The following is a 19,232-nucleotide window of genomic DNA, read 5'->3' as shown; positions in this document are numbered from 1 at the left end:
ATTACTAAAGTGATAACTCAATATGTAATGTATAACCTAGCAGTATTACCATTGCACAATTATATGCGTATGTCTGTTATACATACACATCTCACAAAATGTATACAACTTGTTTAAAATGTAATATTACTGGATAATTGCTATTTACTATGAATATTATATGTATACAATATTCATACAATTATGTTACTTTTACAATATTATGTATTTCACTTAATTAGCTAATAAGTTCATTATAATGTGTATATAATATGTATTAATATGTTATGACTATTAACTGTCGATGGTACGCCATTTTCGCGTGACCAAGCATATGTTAGGACTCCATATTATAATTACAAATCATAATAGATAGATAGATAAATAGATAGATAGAGAGACAGATAGAAGCAGGAAGTCGGATGATGAGAAGGTACTGTGTCTGCAAGAATCGAGCAATGATAAACATGCTTACACACTCTTAACTCAAGGAATGCTTTATAGGCACACGACAGCGCCTCGTGACCATACGCACACATACACACATACTCACACACAGGCTTCTAGAACTTTCCAACCACAGGGAACACACGTGACACGACTCCTGCTACGCCAGAATTTAGGAAAGAGAGCTCAGAAGGAGAGAGGCCATAGAAGCGGCAGGTCGCAGGAAGAAAGGCTTAGCAACTTGAGAGAGAGAGAGAGAGAGAGAGAGAGGGAGATAGCTAGCAGGACTCTACTTTATACTTCGCTCTGTGTGAGAGACTTGTTAATATTTCCAAGACAAATAAAAATAGTCCCATACTATTCTTTGCCTCTCCTTGTCATTGAATGACAAAATGGGAAAGAAGATTATCTACTTACAAAGCTACTCAAGTATAACAACTGCTCGTCCACAAGTCTAATATATATAACTTCTCTACAAGTAACTACAAAGTCTTTTTATGACACACATACAGTAGTTGGCAGTCCAATTTCAATTTCAATCATCCCTGAGTTTTTTAATCCTCATGCAAATTTATTTCTTTTTAACCGACGTAAATTCAATAGCTATGCCACAATGGAATGTTTTCAGTGTTACAATACTGTACGTTATGTTGTTGTAAGAGAAACTGAGCAAAGCAAGCAAGCAAAAAAATACTTAAAACAGCCAGTGTTTGTTCCCCAGGCAAGTGGGTGGGTTGAAGTGTAAACTAGGGCAGTCTCTGTTTATGCAGTTTTGTGGAAAAACTGAAAATACATATGTGTATTACACATTTTTTTAAATCCTCAAAAAAAAATGTATATATTATGACCATCTGAATCAGAATTACTATAACCATTTGAAGCAGACTTCCTCAAAAATTCAACAAACACCAAAGAATTCTTAAAATTAGCATAGCACTGAACTTACTGAAGTTATATTAGTTCACTTGACTGAACATCCTTAAAAACATACTGGTAAGATATGCTAATTCAATGATGACTTCCGGTATTGGTCCAAAAAACAATGATCTTAACAGAAAATTATACACGTTTCAGGTGCCATTGTTGCCACACATAAAGTTCACAAATCAGAGCACTGGCGTGAGTTGCAGCATGCTTACCATATTTGATATCTGTGGAATGCAAACAAAATAAGAATCACAGTACACATAGCAAAAGAGTGTACTGTGGTGGGAAGTGGTGAATTTGAATGACATCAGTGCTTAACATCATTTTCTTCAACATCTCAGCACGAACATGTTTTGCTTACTCACACATGATCCACACCTTAGTGTGAATGCTTATTAGCTACAGTACTTTGTGATAACATCTGTCTGAAAGTTCAGGTCATTATACCTGTATACTGTATTGCATTTCATTAGATCATACAAAGTTGGAACTGTGTTCTTGTAAGTATATTCTCCACCTAACTGTAATAGCAGATAAAGGCAAGTAGGCCTACTTCTTGTAAGTACAGTATATTCTATATATCCTTGGTAGCAAAGTCAATTAAGTCTATCTATCTATCCATCTATTGCCAGACGCCTCAATCCCGTTTGGGGTGGCCACAAACAAATCGCCTCCAAGTCGCCCTGTCCCCCGCCATTTCACTGCCCTGCTCCCAACTCACACACCCCTCTCTCATATACCTCTCCACCCCATCCCTCCATCTCATCCTCGGCCTCCCCCTCCCTCTTCCCCCCTCCACCTCACTCACATACACTCTCTTCGTCAGTCTTTCACCCTCCATCCTCTCCACATGGCCAAACCACCTCAGTGTGTTCCTCATAACACTTCCTATCACATCCACATCCACACCACAACGCTCCTTTATATCCTCATTCGTCAGCCTGTCTCTCCACGTGACTCCACAGGCTCCTCTTAAATAACTCATTTCCACTGCTCTCACTCTTGACTTGTGTCCTTCCAACAATGTCCAAGCTTCACTACCGTACGTTAGAGTTGGTATCACAATACTGTCATGTAGTAACTTTTTCACTTCCATGCTCACTTCCCTGTTTCTTATCACTGCTTTCAAGGAACCAGCAACCTTTCTTCCCTGCTGTACGCTTTCAAGCACTTCACCCTCCAAACCTCCATCCTTACTCATCACACTACCCAAATACTTAAACGTACTCACATTTTCCAATTCCTCACCATCCAACCTCGCTGTACATTCACTAACTTCACCTCTCTCAAAGACCATCACTTAACTCTTCCCTACATTCACCTTTAGGTTCCGTTTTTTACACACTCTCTCAAACTCATCCACCAAGCCTTGCAGCTCCCCTTCGTCTTCACTCAACAACACAGTATCATCTGCAAACAACAGTACAGGGAGTTTCCAAACACTATCCTCTGTCACCAGGGCCACTCCAACATCCACTACCCTACCTTGTACCTCTTTTATAACCCCATCCATGTACAGATTGAACAACCATGGAGACATGACGCATCCCTGTTTCAAACCAACTTTCAAAGAGAAAAATTCACTTAGTTCACCATCCACACGCACTGCAGCCTTCGCACCATCGTACATACTCATCACAGCATTCAACAACTTCCCATCTACTCCATATATTCTTAACACTTTCGACAATCCTTGTCTATCCACCCTGTCATATGCTTTCTCCAAATCCATGAAAGCCGCATACAACTTCTTTCCCTTCTCTAGAAACTTTCCCACTAAAGATCTAAGAATGAATATCTGATCTACACAACCTCTTCCCTTCCTAAAGCCTCCCTGTTCTTCTCGAACTAATTTCTCTGTTCTTTCTCTAACTCTGTCTATAAGTATCCTACCATACACTTTTCCCATTATACTAAGAAGACAAATGCCCCTATGATTACCACACACTTCTTTTTCCTCTTTTCCTTTGTACAAGGAAATAATTATACCTGACTTCCAATCCTCTGGGACTCTACCTTCCTCCCAGGCCAATCTGCACATCTACTACTATCCATTCTACTACTATCTCTCCCCCATGCTTCAGCATTTCACCACACACTCCATCAGTTCCTGGGGCTTTCCCCGATTTAACTTTCTTCATTGCTTCCACAACTTCTATCCTACTGATTTCTTCCTGTCTTCTCACCTCCCTCCTTCTCCCAGCCATTCCCCAGCCACTTATACTCGCATTACTTCCATCCTCTACGTTCAACAATTCCTTAAAGTGTTCTCTCCATCTGCTCACTTTTTCTCCCTTCTCCACTAGTAATCTACAATTTTTATCTTTCACTCCCCTGCTAACTTCACTTCCACCCTGTCTTACTCTTTTCACTTCTCTCCAGAACATTTTCTTACAGTCCCTCCATTTTACACTCAAATTCCTTCCAAATTCCTCATCCACTCTCTTCTTACTCTCTCTTACTAATCTTTTCACCTCTCTCTTCCTTTCCACATATAACTCTCTCTTCTGCCTCTCAACTTCTTCCACGCCCCTATTTCTCATCCATTCATTGTATGCTTTCTTCTTTTGTGCCACAGCCTGTTTCACCTCTTCAGTCCACCACGCTGTTCCTTGCACCCCCCTCCGTCTTCTCTTCCTTCCACACACCACATCACATGCTGCAATTAAGTACATTCATTTAAATATTCATCTCAATTTGGGTACTGTCAGGAAGGTAAATTCTCTCAAACATATGTTCTGTAACATTCCAATGGACACACTGGCAAAAGTTGAAAAAAGTGTACCTGATCATATCTTTTTCTCTTTTTGAAACACATTCTAATGAACAAATTTTAGCAAGAGATGAAAAAAGTGTTGCTACTTTATTATACCCTATTCCTTTTTACTGTCTGCAACAACCTACCTTGGAGAAATTAAAATTTTAATTTCAATATTGTTGTTGTTGTAGCCCTAGGCTCATCTGAATGTGAAACTACTGGGCCGCAGGCTAAGCTGCCACAATCCTTCTTCCCCATTATCATGGATAGGGAGAGTCAGACAGTTCATCTGTCTGGTTTTATTGGTGCCACTGTGTGAAGGTGTCCCTCTCCAGCACCAACACACGTTATGAACAATAACTAAACAATCCAAACATCCCTGGAGGAAGACCTTTGTGCAGCTGTCTCTAAAACATATCCAAACATACAGACAACATTTTTTTGCATCGGGACCGGTGCATGTGTGTCAACAAGTTCCATGTGAAAACTTCAACTTACTTCCCAGAATGGAAAAAAAAAAAAAATCTGTGAATTGCACACAAGCTCTTTGAAAGTGCAAGCATTTATACTTTCACAGAAAAAATAGTATATTGTATACCTAAATTATATGCCTTTCATGGGAAAGTACCAACAATATTATTTTATGAATATCTTTCAATTTATTTTCTGATGAAAATAATCTCTCTCTCTCTCTCTCTCTCTCTCTCTCTCTCTCTCTCTCTCTCTCTCCATACAAGAAACAATATGTGCTGTGCACCTGGCTTATAAATCATCCCAGACCACCAATACTGATTAAAACAAGCACCAGCAAGATATGTGTGTGTTTTAAGCAGTCAGACAAATCACAGTGATTGTACACTGTCATTAATCTGCACCATACACATGTAATCTCTAGATTAAACTCGTTATGTCATTTTGCAGGGAAATTTACCGGTATATCTTTTACATTATACCAATAGGCTACACAGGCTATGCTACTTTTAAAATTTGTAATTCATACCATTAACATTACAGCACTAAGGAACATAGGGTAAGTTATGCAAATAACCACATCTATTAAGTCTAATTAAAAGGATCTATAAATAACTATCTAAAATACACTTTTGATTGTGAAAAGGATGTTCTTAAGAGAACTTTAAGCATTTCAGTCCCCACTCAGTACTGACCAATCTTATGACAAAAATAACTTGTTCTCTTAATGATGGAAATATGATAAAATACACACACACACACACACACACACACACACACACACACACACACACACACACACACACACACACACACACACACACCGGGTATTTATATATACCCGGTACATAATACATATCAGAGAGAGAGAGAATATGTTTCCAACAATATTCAACGGCTCGATGATGTTCCTTTTACTCCCGCTACCATGCCGTGGTCCCATACACCTCCCAATACCTTCATAACCTCGCCACACACCCACAAACTCATCTACACACACTACAGATGAAATTTAAAAGGATTATTTAATGAGACACACTGACAACACACGCGGTCTGGGAAATGACGTAAATATCAAGTTATCAACAAAGCGTATTTTCTCAATTCCCCTGAAATTCCCTCGACTTCTACCTCCTACCTCTTCCACATCTCCATTACAAACCACACACACCACAATACATCCAAACTCATTTGATGCACATCACATTATAATCATAAGGCTTAAGTCACGCACCGGCAGAGTTCCAAGTCCAGCATCAAATGTTCCCACATCTCAACAAAAACACCTGTTTCCTCATATTTCCTTACTTTCTACAGGCTTCTTTTAACACTTGGTGCCTTATCGCTTCTGCCACACATCTCCACACACCCACAAAGTACTCCTTTCACACCACAGGCGATATTGAAGGGCCGGTTTAAAGACACGGACGAACACATACACAGAAGAAAGAATGACACGACTGTGTTAACCCGCGGCGTCCCGTCGACGTTCTTTTACGTCCACACGTTTTGTCACTGCCAATCCCATCGACGTACATAAACGCGAAAAAATTGCAAGGTCCCTAATTTGCACAATTTTCAATTTTTGCGAGGCATTTTTGGTACGTATACACGTGACACCTTCCTCAACAAGATGCCAGGCAGGGACAATGCCTTACCCAGCATGACCTCCTCCCCCCCCCTGAATGCCATTGTCTCAGCAATTCACCTGTTATCAGTGACCTGGCCAGTCTAGCCATGTCATGCCACAGTACGAAATTCAGGGCCAGAGTGATTCCCCAATCAATGACAATGTGGAGGACAAACTTTACATAGCATTAGAGGAAGAAACTGTTAGAAATGATGATCAGGTAATGTGGCAAAAAAAGATCAGGTATTAGTGAGTGAAACAATGCTTATAATGCCTATATTACTGCTTGAAAACCAATATACTCTTGTACTACATATAAATTCTTAACAGTAAATAAATAAATACCGTTTATGAGTGGTGTGAAATAGTTATCCTCCCATAGAACTCGTTTTCTTTGGTGCCAGCCTGATAGAAAACCCAGTAAGGTAAGGAGGCTCTCCTACCTGTAATGAGTATTTTAAACCTCAGGTGAGCGATTTCTCTATGAATTTTCGATGTTTCTCACCAAAAGCGAAGGTTTGAGCCAAAAAAAAATTTTTCCTAAAATGGTCGGGATTGGGGGGAGTCAGTGGTGGAAAAGTGGTCGGGATGGGGCGGGTTAATGAAGATTTTTTTGTACATTCTTCTACCACAAAATCTCTTGCCTCGATATAAGAAAAAAAAATAAGCCTGCTACTATCGTACTTCCGAAGCTTAAACAAGAAGTATTATGTAAATTAACTGAAATAAATGTTCCTGAATTATGCCACAACTACAGTGGATGGAATAGTTGGTGAATGGGGTGTACCTGCTGAGATAGATGAGAATGGCAGGGCGTTAGTGGACACTTGTGCCGGGAGGGGGTTGGTGATAAAGTCCTCCTCGCGCACGTTTGGTTCTGTGGTGTGGCTCGCGTCTGTGTACAGTGTTGCCACGTTTTCTATACCGTTATCTCTCTCTCTCTCTCTCTCTCTCTCTCTCTCTCTCCTGGCGGGAAATGTGAGCCACCCTGAGTACTTTTGATTCTTTTATAAGTTATTTATAATTGTGCTTTCATTTGTTAATTTGGTTTTGTTATATTTAGTGATGCCTACAATGCATTCAATGCATGCCTCTCTCTCTCTCTCTCTCTCTCTCTTTTATTGCAAGAGACATTTTTGATATTTTCTTTTACATAATATTGTATATATTGTAAATTTGACATCATTTCCACACCACCCTTGAGGTATTTGTCTTGGCGCGCTTTTTTTAAGAGGTGTCCCCAATAGGCCTATTCCTCTATCTCTCACAGAAGGCAGAAAAACAGAAGAAAAAGAAGGGAGAGAAACATGAGGAAGAAAAGTGCGAAAAAGAGGATAGAAGAGTTATGATGTATCCTCATCAGAAGATGTGAGAGTGATAGTGAAAGAATCGATGCAATGGTCAATCACCACATCTCTCTTTTCATCATCCTCTTGCAGTTTTTCTGCGTGCCTCACAGCATTCTTCCAGTTGTCTGCCGTGACGTTATTGAGTGACTCATGGACGAGTGGCTTCAGATATGCAATTCTGAACGTATTTCTCTTTGACACGTAGCCTTTTACCTGTGCCCAAATTAGCTCGATTGGGTTATATTGGCAGTGGTAAGGGGGTAGGCGTACAACCCTATGTCCATGTTCTGAGGCCGTCTTATCGATTACGTAGTTTGTATCGGCAGCTGCGATGTGGCGAGTCACAAGGTGCAGGAGTTGCGTTTTGAGGAGACCGTCTGGCACTGTAACACCCTTCTTCTCCAGCCATTCTCGGATCTCCGCTTTCTTCGTTGCAGTAGTTGGTGGTTTATTTATTTTTCTGGAGTGATAGGATGCATTATCCATCACTATAACAGAAGATGATGGAATGTTGGGTAACAGTTGATTCTTAAACCACTTTTCAAAGGTGTCCGCATTCATCTGTTCATGATAGTCTCCTACATTCTTTGCTTGGAAAACAAGGGTTGCTCCAGGAACAAATCCATCTTTGGTTCCTGCGTGCAGCAAAATCAAGCGGGAACCCTTCCCTGTGGGCACCCTCACTCCCATGGCCTTGTTTGCACTGCTGTCTACCCAGCATTTGGACACAGAGTAATTTTGATTGATCCATGTCTCGTCTAAGTAGACAATGGTTTGGCCTGAACTTCTAAGCTCCTTCATTTCTTTCAAGAAAATGCACCGTGCATAAGTTATGTCATCTCTTTCCATTAGGAATCTCCGTCCATCAACATTTGAATAACGAAAACCGATTTTCTTCAGAACTCTTCTTAATGTCTCACGGCTGCCAGGATACGAAAGATTGATCTTAATTTCTGCATAAATTTTTCAAGTGTTGGGATTTCCTTCCTCTCATAAAAACTCAGAACTGTTCTTCGTAGCACGCCTTCATTAAAGTTATCAAAGAAATCGGTCATTGGTGCTACAGGTTTCCTTTTCTTGGGGGACTTAAACTTGGGACATTGCATCTCCTCATTCTCTCTTGCATCTTTAGAGATTTTTTCAACTGAACTCTCGCTAATCTTTGTTGCTGCAGCTGTACGAGAGACGACCTTTGATAGGCCATGAAGAACTACTCCCATCTCCTTCTCCTCCTGAAAATACTGCCTTACATTGAAGACAATTTCTTTAGCCTGGCTGTGTAGAGGCAAGGAATGGGCTGATTGAGCTGCCATGCTGTCTGTGCAGAGGACATAAAGGAAGTGACACGAGGTCACCCCCAGGTAGCTATCTGTCAACGCCACCGACTGGGTGTGGAAGTGTTGCCGCTCGCGAATGAATAATTTTTTTTTTTTTTACTTGGGTATTGGCATATGCCTACTATTTTGTCCTACATATTAGCTTATGATTATAAATGTGATTATTCCTCGCCCTTAAAATTATGGTAAAAGCCAGTAAATGTGAGCATTTTTCCCAAGCAACACCTGTACAAGCTATGGTTGGGTCTACGGTACTTTATTTTAGGCCAGATGGGTGTGTAAGTATTGCCACTCACAAGAATTACATGAATTATTTCTTTTACTTTGGATATTGGCATATTTCTTCTTTTTTCAGGCTCATTATCTTATATCCATAACTGTGATATTATTACCCACCCTAAAACTACGCTAAAAACCATTAAAAGTGACCACAATATCTTTTAGCAACACTGGACAATATGTATGCCATGTTTCTGTGTGACTGTATAAATATTTTATGCATAATAGGATTACTGTTGATTCATCCATCAAAATACACAAGTGTAAGTTTTATTCATCTGAATTTATCGAATTTGTGATGCCTTGTACATAAATAGCTGCCGTTTCACATCGCAAGTTGGGGAAACGTGGCACCATTGTCCAAAGGTGTGGGCCACACCTAAGCCGCTAACCGGCGGGAATCAGACTATAGTCAATACCCTCTTCAGGCACAAAATGATCCACAGGTATACATGGCGAATGATGAGATGAGTGGGTGGTGAACTGAATGAAAAGAAGGCAATGATTGATTATGTGTGTGTGGATGAAAAGATCTGTAATGGATACAAGAGCTTACAGAGGTTGGGGGAGTGGATTTTCTGACCACTACTTGGTGGTGGCCAGTATCAAGATCCAAGCAAGATGGAGAAATAGAAGAAGGGAAGGGCGGGAAGAAGGAGTAGTTGCAAGGAGAGTGGAAAGGTTACAAGAGGATGAGAAAATGGCGGAATATTGGAGAGAAGTAGCGGAACGACTGGGTAAATATGAATTGGAGCAGATGGGGGACGTGGAAGGTGTGTGCAGGATATTCACAGAAGAAATATGTGGAGCATGTGATGTGGTGTGTGGGGTGAAGAGAAGACGAAGGGGGGCACAAGGAAAAGCGTGGTGGAATGACGAGGTGAGACAGGCTGTGGCACAAAAGAAGAAAGCATACAATGAATGGATGAGAAACAGGGGTGTGGAAGTTGAGAGGCGGAAGAGAGAGTTATATGTAGAAAGGAAGAGAGAGGTGAAAAGATTAGTAAAAGAGTAAGGAGAGAGTGGATGAGGAATTTGGAAGGAATTTGAGTGTAAAGTGGAGGGACTGTAAGAAAATGTTCTGGAAAGAGGTGAAGACAGTAAGACAGGGTGGCAGTGAAGTTAGCAGGGGACTGAAAGAGATAAATGGTAGATTACTAGTGGAGAAGGGAGAAAAAGTGAGCAGAGGGAGAGAACACTATAAGGAATTGTTGAACATAAAGGATGGAAGGAATGCAAGTATAAGTGGCTGGGGAATGCCTGGAAGAAGGAGGGAGGTGAGAAGACAGGAAGAAATATATAGGACAGAAATTGTGGAGGCAATGAAGAAAGTCAAATTGGGGAAAGCCCCAGGAATTGATGGAGTGTGTGGTGAAATGCTGAAGCATGGGGGAGAGATAGTAGTAGAATGGATGTGGAAGATGTGCAGATTGGTCTGGGAGGAAGGTAGAGTCCCGGAGGATTGGATGTCAGGTATAATTATTCCCTTGTACAAAGGAAAAGGGGAAAAAGAAGTGTGTGGTAATCATAGGGTCATTTGTCTTCTTAGTGTAATAGGAAAAGTGTATGGAAGGATACTTATTGACAGAGTTAGGGAAAGAACAGAGGAAATAGTTCGAGAAGAACAGGGAGGCTTTAGGAAGGGGAGAAGTTGTGTAGATCATATATTCATTCTTAGATCTTTAGTGGAAAAGTTTCTAGAGAAGGGAAAGAAGTTGTATGCGGCTTTCATGGGTTTGGAGAAAGCATATTACAGGGTGGATAGACAAGGATTGGGGAAAGTATTAGGAATATATGGAGTATATGGTAAGTTGTTGAATGCTGTGAAGAGTATGTATGATGGTGTTAAGGCTGCAGTGCGTATGGATGGTGAACTGAGTGAATTTTTCTCTTTGAAGGTTGGGTTGAAACAGGGATGTGTCATGTCTCCATTGTTGTTCAATCTGTACATGGATGGGGTTATAAAAGAGGTACAAGGTAGGTCAGTGGATGTTGGAGTGGCCCTGGTGAGAGAGGGCAGTGTTTGGAAACTCCCTGTACTGTTGTTTGCAGATGATACTGTGTTGTTGCGTGAAGACGAAGGGGAGCTGCAAGGCTTGGTGGATGAGTTTGGGAGAGCGTGTTAAAAACGGAATCTAAAGATGAATGCAGGGAAGAGTAAAGTGATGGTCTTTGAGAGAGGTGAAGTCAGTGAATGTACAATGAGGTTGGATGGTGAGGAAACGGAAAATGTGAGTACGTTTAAGTACTTGGGTAGCGTGATGAGTAAGGATGGAAGTTTGGAGTGTGAAGTGCTTGAAAGGGTACAACAAGGAAGAAAGGTTGCTGGTTCGTTGAAAGCAGTGATAAGAAACAGGGAAGTGAGCATGGAAGTGAAAAAGTTACTACGTGACAGCATTGTGATACCAACTCTAACGTATGGAAGTGAAGCTTGGACGTTGTTGGAAGGACACAAGTCAAGAGTGAGAGCAGTGGAAATTAGTTATTTAAGAGGAGCCTGTGGAGTCACATGGAGAGACAGGCTGACAAATGAGGATATAAATGAGAGTTGTGGTGTGAATGTGGATGTGATAGGAAATGTTAGGAGGAACACACTGAGGTGGTTTGGCCATGTGGAAAGGATGGAGGGTGAGAGACTGATGAGGAGAGTGTATGTGAGTGAGGTGGAGGGGGGGAGAGGGAGGGGGAGGCCGAGGATGAGATGGAGGGATGGAATGGAGAGGTATATGAGAGAGGGAGGTGTGAGATGTGAGCAGGGCAATGAAATGGCGGGGGACAGGGCGAAGTGGAGGCGATTTGTTTGTGGCCACCCCGTACGGGATTGAGGCGTCTGGCAATAGATAGATAGATACAGTATTAGGAAATGCGGCTCCCGAATATTTTCCATCATTTGATATAAACGTTTAAGGTAGCTAAAATAAATATGTACTTACGCAAACTCAATATTTCCGTATTATTTACCTGAGTAAGCTAAATAATTAATGGAATTGAAGAAAAGGAACATAGGAAACTGGGGAAGGAGGTGCGACATAATGAAGAGGGATAAACAGGAAAGTGGCAACTTAGAAAAAATTGAGAAAACCGTGGTAAATCTCTCTCTCTCTCTCTCTCTCTCTCTCTCTCTCTCTCTCTCTCTCTCTCTCTCTCTCTCTCTCTCTCTCTCTCTCTCTCTCTCTCAGTTATTAATTCTGCGTTCATCTGATGTAAGCTTTCAGATGGGAAAGGAGATAAATTATATTTGTAAGTTTACTAGTACACTACACCACCCACCCACCTACACCCACTCACACCAACCCACCTACACCCACTTTCACCACCCTCCTACCTACACCACCCACCCACTTACAACACCATGGAAGACATAAAGATACGGAAATAAATACTAAAAACCAAGAGATACATAAAAGGTACAAAGATACACAAGTAAAGATGGGCCGATAAAATATTGAGTCAAGAAAGTAATAAAGTAACATTGCTGGATAGTAAATATATGATGTGCCCACCCCCTGCCTGCTGACTCCCCCTGCCTGCTGACTCCCCCTGCCTGCTGACTCCCCCCTGCCTGCTGACTCCCCCTGCCTGTTGACTCCCCCTGCCTGCTGACTCCCCCTCCCTGCTGACTCCTCCTCTGCTTGCTGACTCCCTTACCTGCTGACTCCTCCTACCTGCTGACTCCCTCTACCTGCTGACTACACCTACCTGCTGACTCCCCCCTGCTTGCTGACTCCTCCCTGCCTGCTGACTTCCCCTGCCTGCTGACTCCCCCCTCCCTGCTGACTCCCCCCTCCCTGCTGTCTCCCCTCGCCTGCTGACTCCCCATGCCTGCTGAAAAACCCTAACAAGATGGGTCGGGAGTGGGGTGGGGGAGGAGGGGGGAAGAGTTGGTAAATATCTTGTGTCAATACTGAGAGGAGGCGACTGATGAGAGAGAGAGAGAGAGAGAGAGAGAGAGAGAGAGAGAGAGAGAGAATGTGGAGGGGCCGTGATAAAATGTTGCAAGAATGTTGTCTGTGCAAATAAAGCAATGTTGATGAAGCAGATGGATTACAAGCTGGAAATGTGACTACTGTTGGCAAGCCTGTATTTTTATTTTCCTTTACTGGACACAGGTTACGACAGAGACAATTTACGCGTTACTGCATTAACTCTCTCTCTCTCTCTCTCTCTCTCTCTCTCTCTCTCTCTCTCTCTCTCTCTCTCTCTCTCTTTCCGCGTCCTTTTCCCCTCCTCCCTTCTCTGTATTACCTTCATCATCTCTTCACTTCCTTCCTCTCCTCTTCTCTTTTTTCTCTCTTTTTTGTCAGTCATCTCATTCCCTTACCGATTCGTCCTTCTTTCCTCATCTCCCTTTTTATTCCGTTCTCCCTTCTTCCTCCTTTCCTCTTCCTCTTCTTCTTCTTCCTAATCCTCCTCTTCCTCCTCCTCCTCACCATTATCATCATCCTTATCCTTATCCACATCCTCAGTCTCATGCTAATCCTCTTAATCCTCTCCTCTTCCTATCCCCGCCATCTTTACCCTTCACACTTCCCCTCAATCATCTCCTTCCCCTCCTCACCATCATCATAATCATCCTCAACTTCTCCACAATCACGACCACGACCAACACCATCATCATCATCATAACCACCACCACCATCATTATCACCACCATCACCACGACCATCACTATTTTCATCATCATCATCATCATCAACCACTCCAGGGTCATCAGTACAACAGCACATGGGTATAATTGCCTTGTCCCTCAGTCCTATCAGCGGTCAATTATATGCACCTGGAATACCTGTGTGGTTGGTGATTAGCCCGGAGTGAGACAGACCTCTATAACTCCAGGCACAGGTAAGCTATTACAACCCGATGAGAGAGAGAGAGAGAGAGAGAGAGAGAGAGAGAGAGAGAGAGAGAGAGAGAGAGAGAGAGAGAGAGAGAGAGAGAGAGAGAATATAATGGGCGAAGACAGAAGAAAAGAATAGCGAAAAAAAATAGATAAGAAAATGGAAGAAGTTATATCAACGGAGAGAGGGAAGGACAGTAATTTAATATACAGGGGAAAATAAGAATAAAGAAGAATTGTGAGACAGACGACGAGGGGAAACCTGGAAGGAAGAAAAGAGAAAGAAAATAAGGAAGAAAGTAGAAAGGAGGAAGAGCAAAAAAGGGCGTGAGGGAATCTAAGGAAAACGGTGACGAATAACGGAGAGTGAAGAGAGTCGACGAAGAAGAATTAGGAAGAAAATAGAAAATAATGGACAGAAACAGAGGGTGGGAATGACAACGAAAGTGGAAGAGCAAAAAAAAAAAAAAAGAGGAAGAAAGAAAATGTGGTGCAAAGAGAAGGGAAGGGAAACTGATATAGATGTGAGTGAGAGGAGGGAAACACACGGATGTAATAATTATTAAAATGGAAAGGGGAAGAAATGGAAGGGGGAGAAGGCTGAGACTAAACAGAAGGAAATGAGAGGTGGCGAAAAGCACAGACGAACGGGAAAGGACAGAAGCATATAGGTAAATTAAAGGTAGGCAGAGATGACGAAAGACAGAGAGGAGGAGACTATAAACAAAGGAGTAACTTATGCATTAACTTCAAACTCGAGGCAGATGAAACGGAACTAGTCAAGAGGAAGGGACTGAGCCGAAATTTAGACAGGAAAATAAAATCCTGGTATACTGTAAACTAAAGCAGGGATGTGGAAAGGATAGATGCCGTATGTAAGGATAATATGAAACAGGAGGTGACGGGATAGAATTTCAAAGAGCGGAATGATGAGAGGACAGACGTGTGGTTCATTACCCTCAGTGCTCTTATAACACTTTACCCTGACATTGTCATCCATTATACTGTCTCTGTACCATTGCCCACCTCATTGACAGTAGCGAGAATAGAGACAGGATAAGGGGGATGATGATGATGATGATGATGATGATGGTGGTGATGATGATGATGATGATGATGATGATGATGATGATGATGATGAGGAGGAGGAGGAGGAGGAAGAAGAGGAGGAGAAGGATCGTGATGGTGACGATGACGATCATCATCATCATCATCATGAAAAGATGACCAGTAAATTGTCGGTATCATAAGACACAACTTTCCCATTATATTAGCACGGAAATAGGCTGAGTTCGGAAGTGATGCAGTCTTAACAGCAATGTCTACTGGAAGTTGCAGAGCCAGAAAGAAATTGGTCGCTAGTGTGAGGAAGACATAACCAAAGCGATAATGTAGAAAAAAGCAAAGTGACAGTGTTTGAAAGAGACTTTGAGACAAATATTAGTCAGGAAATGAACGGTAAATGAATAGGTAATGTGCAGATGTTCAAGTTCTAAGAGGTCCTATAGTCCAACAAACACAGTAGTGTACTGTACCATTTGAAGGGAAAAAGAGCAGAATGCCAGTGCCGTGGCAGGGACGTTAAGAATAATGAGATGGAATATGAAATGTACGATAGGCGTGGAAATGAAGAAGATAGCATGGACTGACAGTATATTAGTTCCAGCACTAAAGTCAGTAAGGAAGCGTGGACGATGCTTGAGGTCGTTACTGAGTAGTGGCAGAAATACTTGGAGGTCCTTTTGTCTTGGTCACCCCGCACAGAATGAGACGTCAGGTAACAGGTGCAGATAGCTAGCTAGATAGATCGATAAACAAAGATTTTGATAGATTGATGGCTGGATAGATAGACAGAGAGACACCTAAATAGATAAATGGATAAAGGTAGCTAAACAGACAAAAAGTGAAAGAGATTCATACGTGCAGTAGAGCTAAAGACAAAATACAAGGCAAAACCTGATGCTATACACCATATTCTGCAAAACGAGCAGTAGGCTGTATGCATTCCCTTATCAGTATATTAGTATCTTTTTCATTGTCACTCTTATATTTCAGTGTCATATTTTAAACATGTGAAATGCAGAAATGTTAAGTCGAAAGGAGAGGAGACATAAAACAACAGCAGGGAAGCAAACAAAAGACAATATTATGGAACCGAGGAAGAGCATGTATAGAAAAAGGTAGAGAAGATGAAAGAAAAATCAGCCAATTATCACAGGCTTGAGAATGAGTTTGGAGAATGGAATGGAGGGGATTAGGCAAGGTGAGGGTGAGACAGAGAGGAGGAAGAGGCGAGGGAAGGGTGGAAGTGTGTGGAATTAGGGAAATGCGCAGAGAGGAAGCGAGAATGTTGGGAAAACGGTCGAGGAAACGGTGTGGTTTGTGGAGAGAGAGAGAGAGAGAGAGAGAGAGAGAGAGAGAGAGAGGCTAGAGGTTTGTATAGAAAAACCAACACCTTTTCAAACGTGCCCACTGCACACACCAGCTCAACATTTCTCCCGTCTCATTGTCGTTTCTCTCTGTCTGTCCTAATTTTAAAGTTCTAATAATTATTGGCTGTCAGTTTTCCATGTTACTTCCACAGTCTTAGACAATGGATGTCTCAATAATCCGTCCTTCTGATATTCAAGTCTTTACGTACAAAACTTTATTAGTTATTATATACTCAAACTGGACTATTTCTTACCCTGCATCAATAGACAAGACTTCAGTTATACCGAAAAAGAGGAAAAAATATCAACCTGGCATCTTTCATTAAATCATGTAAGATGTTTGGAAGTTCATGCCATTCACCAAAAACCCAGGCGCCAGGTGGTAAATAAAATGTTATGTTTGCCCCCTATTAAAGTTCCCTCGATGACACACACACACACATATACACATACACATACACTCTGCCTGTTTCACATTCCACACGTGGCCTAACGACATCAACCCCAACACCATTAACACGTATCCACACCTAAAGGAATAGTTTCATATATATACATATATATATCATCAGCCGTTTGGGTATGCACTGCAGGACCGGCCTATCCCGACCGAAGTCGGAACGATACAGCCAATGTATCTCTACAAAGTGGCTTAGGCTGTCAGGTAGAGATTGTATGTAGGGTGAGAAGTGCTTGTACGTGTAATTGTAGTGTTGGAGTGGCTTTGGATGTGTGTGTAGTCTGTGAACCAAGTGTAATCGCCCCGCGCAAGCCGACTGGGTGCAAGCATACTTTACAGGAAGCGACACTGGTTCAACCACAGCACCCCTTGTGTCCGCCAATGCAGTACGTGGCCGGGTGAACACTCCCAAAGTTTATTACCCTGGCGGGGCGCGAACCCTGGTCCACCCGTGTACGAAACGCACACTCTACCACTGTACCACAGAGGCTCCATACATATATATATATATATATATATATATATATATATATATATATGGTTTATGTGCGTCCTACTCTATTTCCAATAACCTGATAACAATGCTTACCGACAATGTGGCGGAAAATGCCTGTATCCCAGACATGGAAGGACACCAGCTATTAACACAGGACAAAACAAATGGCAGTGACTACAATGTGGGACGTTTGTCACTTCAGAACACTACCACTCCAACAATACGGGTTTTTACCGTCATTTCTCACCCAACATTCCGACAACCTCCTTTACCTACACCAGTGCACAAGACATGAGTGAGGCCAGTCACTTCTGTATGTTATGCACCATTTGGTCATGCACAAGAGCAGTAGCGATGGTCAAACACAGGAAGTATGTGAAAGTCCCTGCATATTAAATGCAGTTCGGGACACAAACATACAACTCACCAAACATTAATTCACACATAAATAATTAACTCACATGCAATATTCACTCTTCAGTCATAACACACCATAAAAAACAACTAATAAACCCGATACCTGCTACATACTTCATATGATGGAAACGAGTAGCTGCTACATACGTCATATGAGCATTTTTTTTTTTTTATGAGCGCATTCCTAATGCCCTTTGGCATCTCGGCTGAGCTATTTCCATCACCAACCGCTCATTCCCCCACCACCCATGTATCCTCAGTATCTTCCTATTATTAGTATATGGAGGGGTCAGATGTGCTACTTCATTACTTCACCACGACTGAACTAAAGTAAATAAGGAACTCATATATGATTTTCCTATACTCTTTCATGCACTCTTTTATTTCATTTAAGCAAAAATAATTTTTGAGAAAAACTTTTTTCCATTTTTTTTTTTTTTTTTAGCATGGGGAGATAAACCAAGAAACTTAATTCAGTAGTTATTGGGTTAAGTGTCACTTCTCAGCCCACTACTAGACACAACCGCCACCACAAACAGTGAAATCTAGTACCCTTGCAGGACCTTACAAACAACTCTCACCACTTACTGTGCATACACTAAGCGTCATCTCGCTCTGACACAATCCATCAGGCAACCCTAAGTGCCAACCTACACAATGAACGTAATGTGGGAGGTAATAAGGCCCGGCACAGAGCGTAACTTTCCTGGCCACAGTCACCATCAATGCAGGAGCCGACACCAGCTGGTCTAGTGGATGAGAAATGCCCTTTAGTGCTCTCCGATTCCGGTCTAACACAAACACGGCAGAGGGGAACCAGGCCTGACCCCAGTGTGTGTGTGTTAGCGGAGTTTGATGCAGTTCGTAGTGGACGTGTGCTGGGTGACGGAGGGGAGGCGTGGTGCTGGGTGGATGTGGGTGACGGAGGGGTGGAGGCGTGGTGGTGGGTGGATGTGGGTGACGGAGGGGTGAAGGCGTGGTGCTTGGTGGATGTGGGTGACGGAGGGGTGGAGGCGTGGTGCTGGGTGGATGTGGGTGGCGGAGGGGTGGAGGCTTGATGCTGGGTGGATGTAGGTGACGGAGGAATGGAGGCGTGGTGCTCGGTGGATGTGGGTGGCGGAGGGGTGGAGGCGTATTGATGGGTGATGTGAGTGACGGAGGGGTGGAAGCGTGTTGCTGGGTGGATGTGGGTGACGGAGGGATGAAGATGTGTTGCTGGGTGATATGGGTGACGGAAAGGTAGAGATGTGTTGCTGGGTGGATGTGGATGCTGGGGAGGTAGTGGGTGAATGGCAGGGTGATGCTGGGTGGCTGTGGCTGATCCAAGGCTGTTGTTAGGTGGGTAGGGGTGTGTACGGGGACCAGTGAGTGAACGAAACGATGACCCTGGGTGGTTGAAGTGTTAATAGGTGG

General features: G+C 42.5%; 1 protein-coding gene across 1 annotated transcript; it reads right to left on the bottom strand.

Annotated features, from left to right (window-relative positions):
- Window positions 1–1,532: 1,532 nt before the first annotated feature.
- Window positions 1,533–8,362, bottom strand: LOC145407474 (uncharacterized). The gene is made up of 2 exons (XM_080278403.1): window positions 7,670–8,362; window positions 1,533–1,577 (listed from the first exon to the last, which is right to left on the bottom strand). The coding sequence occupies exons 1-2, from the start codon at window positions 8,360–8,362 to the stop codon at window positions 1,533–1,535; spliced, it is 738 nt and encodes a 245-aa protein (XP_080134529.1).
- Between the last annotated feature and the right edge of the window lie 10,870 nt (window positions 8,363–19,232).

This window comes from Coenobita brevimanus, chromosome 73, assembly GCF_032717465.1.
Source record: "Coenobita brevimanus isolate Jiangsu-jjx chromosome 73, ASM3271746v2, whole genome shotgun sequence".
NCBI classification, from domain to species: domain Eukaryota; kingdom Metazoa; phylum Arthropoda; class Malacostraca; order Decapoda; family Coenobitidae; genus Coenobita; species Coenobita brevimanus.
The sequence above is the reverse complement of the archived record's forward strand: the minus strand, read 5'-3'. Positions and strand labels throughout refer to the sequence as shown.